Source organism: Piliocolobus tephrosceles, chromosome 7 (genome assembly GCF_002776525.5).
Source record: "Piliocolobus tephrosceles isolate RC106 chromosome 7, ASM277652v3, whole genome shotgun sequence".
NCBI classification, from domain to species: Eukaryota; Metazoa; Chordata; class Mammalia; order Primates; family Cercopithecidae; genus Piliocolobus; species Piliocolobus tephrosceles.
Window position 1 is genome coordinate 70,597,008 of NC_045440.1, and position 10,628 is coordinate 70,607,635.

The 10,628-nt window shown below is 40.4% G+C and overlaps 1 protein-coding gene across 6 annotated transcripts in view; it reads left to right on the top strand.

Annotated features, from left to right (window-relative positions):
- The window catches only part of SULF1 (sulfatase 1), a 192,105-nt gene that overhangs the window by 161,586 nt on the left and 19,891 nt on the right, over nucleotides 1-10,628 (top strand). For 4 of the 6 annotated variants that reach the window (XM_023222412.1, XM_023222410.1, XM_023222409.2 and 1 more), the window contains 3 exons: nucleotides 429-601; nucleotides 8,973-9,115; nucleotides 9,206-9,329. In XM_023222412.1, the coding sequence (XP_023078180.1) occupies nucleotides 429-601; nucleotides 8,973-9,115; nucleotides 9,206-9,329 (440 nt within the window). The remainder of the gene's footprint in view (nucleotides 1-428; nucleotides 602-8,972; nucleotides 9,116-9,205; nucleotides 9,330-10,628) is intronic. The other 2 variants (XR_003309603.2, XR_003309602.2) reach the window with 1 other exon arrangement.

Genomic DNA, 10,628 nt, shown 5'->3' on the forward strand with positions numbered 1-10,628 from the left:
GCCCAGGCTTTAGGGCAGTGGTGCAATCTTGGCTCACTACAATCTCCACCTCCTGAGTTCAAGAGATTCTTGTGCCTCATCCCCTAGTAGCTGGGACTACAGTCGTGCGTCACAACATCCGGCTAATTTTTATATTTTTAGCAGAGACAGGGTTTCACTATGTTGGCCAAGCTGATCTCAAACTCGTGACCTTAAGTGATCCGCTCTCCTCAGCCTCCCAAAGTGCTGGGATTACAGGTGCAAGCCACTGTGCCCGGCCTGTCTTCACTGTTCCTGATTCTATTTTAAGTCCATCTATACAAATTGAAGGTTATCCATTATCTCTTATCAAGCATCTAAATATTCATGCAAGACTCATAGCAACAAGCCTACTTTTAATTGAAAACGTGCCTTCTGAACACTCAAAAAAATCCCTTCTCTTGGAACAGGGAGGCTGCTCAGGAAGTCGATAGCAAGCTGCAACTTTTCAAGGAGAACCGTAGGAGGAAGAAGGAGAGGAAGGAGAAGAGACGGCAGAGGAAGGGGGAAGAGTGCAGCCTGCCTGGCCTTACTTGCTTCACGCACGACAACAACCACTGGCAGACAGCCCCCTTCTGGAACCGTAAGTTGCTTGTTCCAAATGCCACTTCCTGCCACCATGCAGAGACAGCGACTCGTAACTTAGATCAGAAATTCAGCAGCATAAAACCAGGATTCTACAAAGATTCAAGAGAAAGGTATCATATTCTACTCTATACTGGAAACTCAAATGATTTTGCCAAATACTACTGTTTTCTTTAAATTGTTTCTGGTATTTTGTTTGGTAATGCCAAACTTCTCCCTGGGTTTTTCCTCCTGATGATGTTGTTTCACATAATAGCCAGCACCTGGCACAGTTTTTACCCAGTATACTGGACTGTTCTACAGCTAAATCATGCAATGGATGAACATCCCATAAATGGATGAAAAATTTTGTCCCAAATAGATTTTGGTTCTGCTTTATTTCAAGTACCTAAGTGTAATAAAAGGAAGTAAAAGAATAGTAAAAGCCTCTTCAGTGCAGGGCCCATATTCTACTTATTCTCAGTCCACTTCAGTACCAGCACCAGGCTTGTAGAATAATAGAGACTCTACAAAACTATTTGGTTTTACATTGAATTGCTAAGGATATGGAATAATAATATTTGTGCACTTTTAAAATTAGTGCTTATATTTTCTTTAGTGGCCTGTGCACATTATTCACTGAGGCCATATAGAAGTAATATCCTAATACCCTACATTCTCACAGGACATCCTCTGATTGAAGCTTACCAGCCTATAGAGTAGATGAAACACAGAATCCTCTTACTGAGAAGTTCACTAGAGACCACCTGGGCTACTGTTTCTCAAACTGGGATTTGGAGACTCCAAAGAATTGACAGACCATTCTTAGGGGGATCTAGGGCTTGTCCAGGAGACTTTATGTTTTCCTTTTCCATTTTGATGTTTCTTGATTTCAGGGTCCATGTTTGCATTTCTGTTTAAAATCACATCAAGGCTGAATGAACTCTTAAAGTCACAGCATTTAACTTTTAATACAGTTTCTGAAACTGTGGTGTGGGAATCCCTGAGGGTTATTCAAATCGCTGGGGACAGTAACTGGGAACACAATATTTAGCAAGACACTTTATTTTCTGTGCTCATAATATATTTTAATGGGGTACAGGTAGAAAAAAAGGAAAGTAAATGAAATAAAATAATCATGAGTTGTAGTAGTGCTAAGAAGGAAACAGTGATCAACGTTTTTAAATGGGACCCTTTCAGAGAGTGTGGGGAAGACAGGCCTTTGAGGTGAAATTCAGGCTGAAACCTAAAGGATGGAGAGAAGTGATCCCCGTGGGAGGGAGTGTGTTCCAGGCAGAGGGAACAGGGCAAGTAGAGGTCCTGAGAAAGTCACGCCTTTGGTGTATCCAGGACCGGAAGCTCCTTGAAAGCTGAACCATTGCAAAACACAAGGTTATAGTTGCTTATGGCAGAAGGAGGCCCTTCATACCTCTCTCTGCTTTTCGCCATCTGAGTTGAGGCCATCCTGCTCAAGCCAGCACCATTTCTTACCTCGGCCACTGTCAGGCCTCCTCTGTGGCCTCCCAGTCTCCCCTCTGGTCCTCACCAGTCCATCCTGCTCAGAGGAGCTGGGTGATCTTTTAATGACACCTGCTTTTCTTAAGCTAAAGAGCAGAATCCCTTCACCTGACCCCAGAAGGCTGAGGCTGCAGTGAGCTGTGATCGTGCCATCACACTCCAGCCTGGGCAATAGAACATGACCGTGTCTCAAAAATAAATTAAAATACAGCAAAATCCTTAGCATATCCAACAAAACCCCCACATGCTCCTAACCAATCCTACACTGGGACCATTGCCTCTGCTCTTGCCTGCTTCCGCCACTCAGCTTCTCTTTATTCCTCACACATCTCAAGCTCCCTCTTGCCATGGGATCTTTGCACTTGTTTCCCCTCCCTGGAAGGCTCTTGCCCACAGCCCCGTGCCCAGCAAACACTACTCACCCTTCAGACCTCAATTGCGGTGTCACTGCTTGTGGACACCCTCCCTGTGCCTCAGATTAGGGTCCACCCTTTGATACGCTCTATCAGCAAGCTCTGCTTTTCCCCCACAGGACATATTACATTTATAATCATAGGGGTTTTTTACTTTTGTTTTTGCTTGACTGTTGTCCTTTCCACTAGACTGTAAGTTTCTCAAGATAAGAAACCATGTCTGTGTGAGACTGTATTCCTGACCCAAAGGAATTGCTTAGTTAATATTAGGTGAATAAATAAATAAACAAGCAAGCCACCCTGTCCAGATCATATCAACTCATATCAATTTAACAAAGCTTTGAGTGCCTGCCGCTGGGTGTCGCTGTGCTGGTGAGTGAGGAACGTGCCTGCCATCACTCTGCTGTTATACACAGGAGCGAATTAGGAACTGATCCCATTCAATACCAAATTTGATGCTCCTTCTGATACACAATGTATGCTTGGTGCTCTGATATTCTAGGGCAATAGCTTCCAGAATTTTTTCCCAAAAAGCCACAGTAAAAAATGCACCTTATATCAGGATCCTATACACATATGTACACATACACAATGTACACATACATGTGTATCTGTGTGTATATGTAATATATATACTAAAGTAAAAATTTCAAAAAGTAATACTATGTGTGCTATGCTTTAATATTTTTATCCATTCCATTACATATTTTAATAATATTATTGCTATATTCTTCATATTTACTATGTCAACTTAAGCACTTGGCATAGTAATACTCGATAACATGAAAAAAAGAAGAAAAGTCAAATCCATCCAGGTACAAGATCCTCCAATGCAATGGTCTCTAAACATTTTTTTACTATGTACCCATATCAATTTTTAAAATAAACACACCATCTATATTTAATTACACTACTATACAAACATGCCTGTGTATTATGAAAATATACAAAATAAACAGTCCATGCACAGAGATTCATGTCTGTAATCCCAGCACTTTCGGAGGTCAAGGTCAGAGGATCAGTTGAACCCAGGAGTTCAAGACCAGCCTGAGCAACATGGTGAAATCCTGTCTCTACAAAAAATACAAAAATTAGCCAGGCTTGGTGTTGCCCGCCTGTAGTCCCAGCTACTCAGGAGGCTGAGGTGGGAGGATCACTTGAGTGTGGGAGGTGAAGGCTGAAGTGAGCCATGATTGTACTCCAGCCTGGGTGACAGAGAGAGACCCTATCTCAGAAGAAAAAAAAAAGAAAGAAAAGAAATAAAAAGAAAATAGAAATTTAAAGTTTGAGATAAAGATTGAAAAATAGTTTTTAAAAATAGTTTTCATATTCTTTGGAGGTCCCAAAACATTTTGTTCTCACTTACTAAAGAATGCTTAAGGAAAACAAATCTCAGTGTCCCACTTCACAAAGCAGTGAGACATTCAGTTTATGTTTGATGTGGAATCTTAATTGCTTTCACATGAAAGGTGACTCAGAAAGATTTTCTGGTTCCATAGATGTGCTTCACGTCATGCTGAGTCAATCAGGACATTCCTTTTTTTCTTTTTCTTTTTTTTTTTTTTTTTTTTTTTTTTTTTTTTTTTTTTTTTTTTTTTTTTGTTAAGACAGAGTTTCACTCTTGTTGCCCAGACTGGAGTGCAATGATGCATTCTCAGCTCAGTGCAACCTCTGTCTCTTGGGTTCAAGTGATTCTCTTGCCTCAGCCTCCCGAGTAGCTGGGATTACAGGCAGCCACCACCACGCCCAGCTAATTCTTTTGTATTTTTAGTAGAGATGGGGTTTCACCTTGTTGGCCAGGCTGACCTCACCTGAGATCACCTGACCTCAGGTGATCCACCCGCCTCGGCCTCCCAAAGTGCTGGCTTACAGGTGTGAGCCACCGCACCTGGCCAGGACATTCATTTATTTATTTATTTTAGTATTTTTATTTTTATTATATTTTAAATTCTGGGGTCCATGTGCAGAACGTGCAGCTTTGTTACATAGGAATGCACATGCCATGGTGGTTTGCTGCACCCATTATTCCATCATCTACGTTAGGTAATTTTTAATGCCACCATTAACTAAGCAGTCATCTCTACTGAAATTACACTATTATTAAATGTCTATTCTCCCTGAGATTGATCAATTATTCTTGCAAATACAAAGGTATTGTATTTGTATATTTCATAAAACAAGTTTAAACCCCTTTTAAACTGTTAATTTGGAAGATTTCTACACAGATTAGAAAATTTGGATTCCATGGTTTTTAATGTATGTAGATGTGAGATAAATGTTCACATATAAACAATATGCTATAAATAACATATTTAGAGATTTTTTAATGAAAAGTCATACAATGATGAAAGCATTTTCAATCATCCATTTTTAAGATATTATCTTTTCTTTGCCTGTATTTGATCTAATCTGGTTCATTCAATTCAGTTTAGGGTTTTTTCCCCACAGCTACTCCTTCAGGTCATTTCCTATAAGCTTTAGGTCTTTCTTTGAAATAAGCATATGTAGTTTGTTATCTGATTTGTTGATATCAAATCTCAAGTATTAAGGCTTTTTAATGTTTTAATATAATTTAGAAGTTCTCTAGAATAGATGGTTTTTATTAGGTGACATTCCTAGAATTATTGTCATAAGTTATTATAAATGAGGTAACATATTTTATTTAAAAGGTGCATGTCTATTACAAAGACTATTTGCATTAAATAAAAGATCAGAAAGGATATGAAAAGTTTAAGAGTGTAAAAGTTGGCTGGGCACGGTGGCTCACACCTATAATCCCAGCACTTTGGGAAGCTGAGGCAGGTGGATTGCTTGAGCCCAGGAGTTCAAGACCAGCCTGGGCAACATGGTGAAACCCTATCTCTACAAAAAAAAATACGAAAATCAGCCAGGCTTGCTTGTAGTCCCAGCTACTTGGGAGGCTGAGGTGAGAGGGTCACTTGAGCCCGGGTGGAGGAGGCTGCAGATCATGCCACTGGGTGACAGAGTGAGACCCTGTCTCAAAGGACAAAAAAAAAAAAGAGAGAGAGAGAATACAAGTTTTAAGTTGGAGAACATAAGTGTAAAAAAAATTTTTTTTTTCTTTTTGAGACGGAGTTTCGCTCTTGTCTCCCAGGCTGCATTGCTCTCCCAGAGTGCAGTGGCGTGATCTCGGCTCGCTGCAATCTCCGTCTCCCGAGTTCAAGCAATTCTCCTGCCTCAGTCTCCCAAGTAGCTGGGATTACAGGCGCCCGCCACCACGCCCGGCTAATTTTTGCATTTTTAGTAAAGACGGGGTTTCGCCATGTTGGCCATTCTGACCTCAGATGATCCGCCCACCGCAACATTGCAAAGTGCTGGGATTACAGGCGTGAGCCACGGCACCCGACTGTGTAAAAATATTTAAATTAGCTAATCAACTTAAAAAAAAATCATTCCTGGAGAGAGAGAGGGGTGAATAGGCAGAACACAGGATTTTTAGAGCAGTGAAACTACTCTGTGTGATACAACAATGGCAGATAAATGTCATCATGCATTGTCCAAACCCACAGGATGCACAACACCAAGAGTGAACCCAAGTGTAAACTATGAACTTTGAGTAGCAATGATGTGTCAATATAGGCTCATTGATGGTAACAAGTGTGCCACCCTGGTGAGAGATGTCTATGGTGGCAGAAGTTATGTATCTGTGGGGACTGGGGTTATATGAGAATGCTCTGTACTTTTCACTCAAAATTGCTCTAAAAAATAGTCTATTGAAATAATTTTTAAAAATCATTTCTCATTCATTGTTTAAAACATCTCTTTTAGCCTAAGGGGACAGATTTAGTGTGCCTGATACTGCAAAGGACAGCAGAGTCTAGTAATTAAGAGTAAACTCTTGGCCAGGAGTGGTGGCTCATGCCTGTGAGCCCAACATTTTGAGAGACCGAGGTAGGCAGATCGCTTGAGTGTAGGAGTTCAAGACCAGCCTAGGCAACATGCCAAGACCCATCTCTACAAAAAATAAAATATTAACCAGGTGTGATGGTGCATACCTGTAGCCCCAGCAACACAGGAGGCTGAGGTGACAGGATCGCTTGAGCCTGGGAGGTCAAAGCTGCAGTGACCCTTAATCATGCCACTGCACTCAAGCTTGAGCAACAGAGCAAGACACTGTCTCAAAATTAAAAAAAAAAATGTAAACTCTGTAGCCAAATCCCAGTGCTACCAGTTGTCAGCCGTGTGACCTTGGACAAATTACTTAACGTCTCTGTGCCTAGGGTTTTTCCATCTGTTAAAATGAGAATGATAATAATAACCTCTGTCTCAAGAAGTGGCTTTGAGGATTAAATGAGTTATAGTACATGCAAAGTACATAGTGTACAAGGAATGCTCATTACGTGTACCTATCCTATTAGGTTGGTGCAAAAGTAATTGCAGTTTCGGACTCATATCTGGGCTCAAACACATCTTTATCAACCAAAATAGGAACCATTACACTCAACACATTTTTGCCATAAGAAATAAGTTCGTTTATTCCTGTAGCATAAAAATTCATGCTTCAGGATTCAATGAACTCTTGGAAAGCATTTTCTACATTCTTTTGGTTGTGGAAGCGTTTTCCCCACAAAAAGTTGTCAAGATGCTTGAAGAAGTGGTAGTTGGTTGGCAAGAGGTCAGGTGAATATGGCAGATAAGGCAAAACTTCGTAGCCCAATTCGTTCAACTTTTGAAACATTGGTTGTGCGACATTCAGTCAGGCATTGTCTTGGAGAAGAATTGGGCCCTTTCTGTTGACCAATGCTGGCTGCAGACATTGCAGTTTTTGATGCATATCATTGATTTGCTGAACATCCTTCTCAGATGTACTGGTTTGGCCAGGATTTAGAAAGCTGTAGTGGATCAGACCAGCAGCAGACCACCCAACAGTGACCAGACCTTTTTTGGTTTGAATTTGACTTTGGGAAGTGCTTTGGAGCTTCTTCTTGGTCCAGCCACTGAGCTGTTCATCGCACGTCACGGTCTGATTGAGGTTCGTTGTTGTTGCATAGAATAAGAGAAGACAACACTTCAAAACGACGATATTTTTTATTTTCCCCTCAGCTCATAAGGCACCCACTTATCGAGCTTCTTCACCTTTCTGATTGGCTTCAAATGCCGAATGACCATAGAAGGGTCGACATTGAGTTCTTCCGCAATTTCTCATGTAGCTGTAAGAGGATCAGCTTCGATGATTGCTCTCAAGGTCCTTGTCAGCTTCCAATGGTCCACCACTATGCTCCTCATCTTCAAGGCTTTCATGTCCTTTGCAAAACTTGTTGAACCACCACTCCACTGTACGTTCGTTAGCAGTTCCTGGGCCAAATGCTTTGTTAATGTTGCAAGTTGTCTCCACTGCTTTACGATCCATTTTGAACTCGAATAAGAAAATCACTGGAATTTAGTTTTTGTCTAACACCATTTCCATAGTCTAAAATAAACATAAAGAGCAAGTAATATGTTATTAGCAAAAAAAAAAAAGAAAGCAAGAAATGCCCATTAAAATGATTAATACAACCACATTTATTTAAGAATGCATTCCAATATCAAACAGCAAATTTCCACAATGCAAAAACCATAATTACATTTGCACCAACCTAATAGTTGTTTTAAAAAATTTTTTTGCTGGGCCAGACACAATGGCGCATGCCTGTAGTCCCAGCTACTTGGGAAGCTGAGGATCACTTGAGCCCAGGAGTTCTAGTCCAGCCTGGGTAACAGAGAGAGACCTTATCTCTTAAAAAAATATTTGTTAGGCAGCACATTTCTGAAATTCAAGAAAGGTCAGCAAATTTAGAACATGTGCCATTTTGTAAACAGAAGTGTGGGTGAGTTGATTATAAATGGGACATCTCTTTTGCATACCTTCTACAAGTTGACCAGGGGGCTATGTAGTATAAAAGATGTTTGTGGTCACAGCCTAGCTCAGGCTAGAGTGTTGCAGAGACCATCCCAAATCCTCCAGGCTGGGCTCAAGGCTTCTCTAAACTCTTCTTTGTTGCAAAATCCCATCTTTATATGCTTCATTGGTGACACGTGACCATCTGCCATATAGAACAAGCGAGGGTACTAGTTCCAAATCTTTATTAAATAACCATTTATCTTTTTCAAAAAGAGAATAAATAGAAATTCTGATATTTTTCTTCTCATACTTCCCTCACTCACCCCTCTTTGGAAGCCACTGCATAACAGAGCTAAGGGGAGGATAAACTAATATGCCTGAAATTTTACTTTAGTCTTCAGCCTATAAGAGATCACTATCTTTTTCCCCATTTTCACAGCAAATTTACATGGGGGGGGAAGGTATTATTATTCTTAACATGAAACCACAGTATTTATAAGAAAGAAATTGTGAACTTTAAAGTGTAAAGATAAGGGAACACTGGAATGGCAAGCCTACCTCTGCCTAAGGTTTTTCACTCTTTTTGTTTTGTTGTGTTTTTCTTTTTTACCCAACAGTGGGATCTTTCTGTGCTTGCACGAGTTCTAACAATAACACCTACTGGTGTTTGCGTACAGTTAATGAGACGCATAATTTTCTTTTCTGTGAGTTTGCTACTGGCTTTTTGGAGTATTTTGATATGAATACAGATCCTTATCAGGTAAGACAATATATGTTCATTTTATGAAGGTTGTTGAAAATAGGATAACCAGACATAAGCTTAAATAGATTGTCCTGTCTCCATTCACAGCTCACAAACACAGTGCACACGGTAGAACGAGGCATTTTGAATCAGCTACACGTACAACTAATGGAGCTCAGAAGCTGTCAAGGATATAAGCAGTGCAACCCAAGACCTAAGAATCTTGATATTGGTAAGGAAAAAATAGTATTTTTTCTATTTTACCTGGAAAATTCTTTGTGTTACTAAGTTTTCTGCCTTGGAAACATTTAATTGCACAGAAACATATAGTTCAAGATATTTAGGGAGACACTTTCCAGGCAATTCTAAATACAATTTGATCTCTAAGTTTAGCTCTGGGTGTACTAATGAAAAACTTAATCCACCAAAAGATTTGGTGAGCATTTCCTTCCAATGTCTCCCACAGGTCTATTCTATTAGTAAACTTTGATTCCTGATAGAAGCATCTGTTGGAAGATGAGATGAAAGCATTGGGGATTTGTTTGTTATTGCCGTCAACAGTCTGAAGATATACTCTAAGTAAACCAGGATATTCTCTTTTTTTAAGAGAACTTTGATGGAAAGGCACAATGCCCTATTTCTGCTATCCCAGTTTGGAGTTCCCCCAGTTGGATCCCTGCCTATGACATTGAATTCGATTTCTTTTGCCAGTATTTTTCATCTGAAACTAGTGATATTGGAGCAGTTCATTAACTTGGGATCTAAAATATAAGAGGGTCTGAACGGAATCAGCCAGATGTTCCTTCCCTGCTCTGTGTGTTAAACTGGCTTATTTCTCCTTTGTTTCATGGAGATGCAGTTCTTTTCAGTGTCCACCCCAGCTCTTTCTTGGTTGATGAAAATACTCATTTCCTCCTCATGATTTCTGCAGAAATGTAAATACCAGCTCTCCATACAAGGAAAGAGAAAGACCTAAAACCGGCAAAGGCATGGACCTTGGCATGGCATGCCGGCTCCAGAAGGGTGAAGAGCTGAACTTACAGGCATTTGGGTGCAGTTTGCAGGAGCTTTTTGTGGTGCCGCTGGGTTTTCTCTGTGGGTCTGGTGCAGAGCCAGTGTCATCAGCAGTAAAATGGGCAGCTTTCTGGGTCACATGCCTTGAAGGGGGTAGGGATTCCCATCCCAGAATGATCAACAGCACCACCTGTCATCTCTGCCACTGTAGGGTCACAGAGGCTTTTGAGTTCTGGGAGTCCCCTAAGAAAGTATAAATCCTCAGTTCTCAATCAACACCTCTCAGTTAACACTTAGTGGAATCAGTTGTCAGTCAAAAGCAGACTGGACTTACAAAATAGGTCTTTTGGTCACTGACCCCACCGAGCTCAAATCTTTTCAAATATCCTGCTTATCTGTTGACCTTTTCCTCAAATCTTACCAAAAAAAAAGAGAAAGAAAGAAAGGAAAGAAAGAAAAAAAAAGAAGGAAAGAAAGAAAGAGAGAGAGAAAGAAAAAGAAAGAAAGAAAGAAAGAA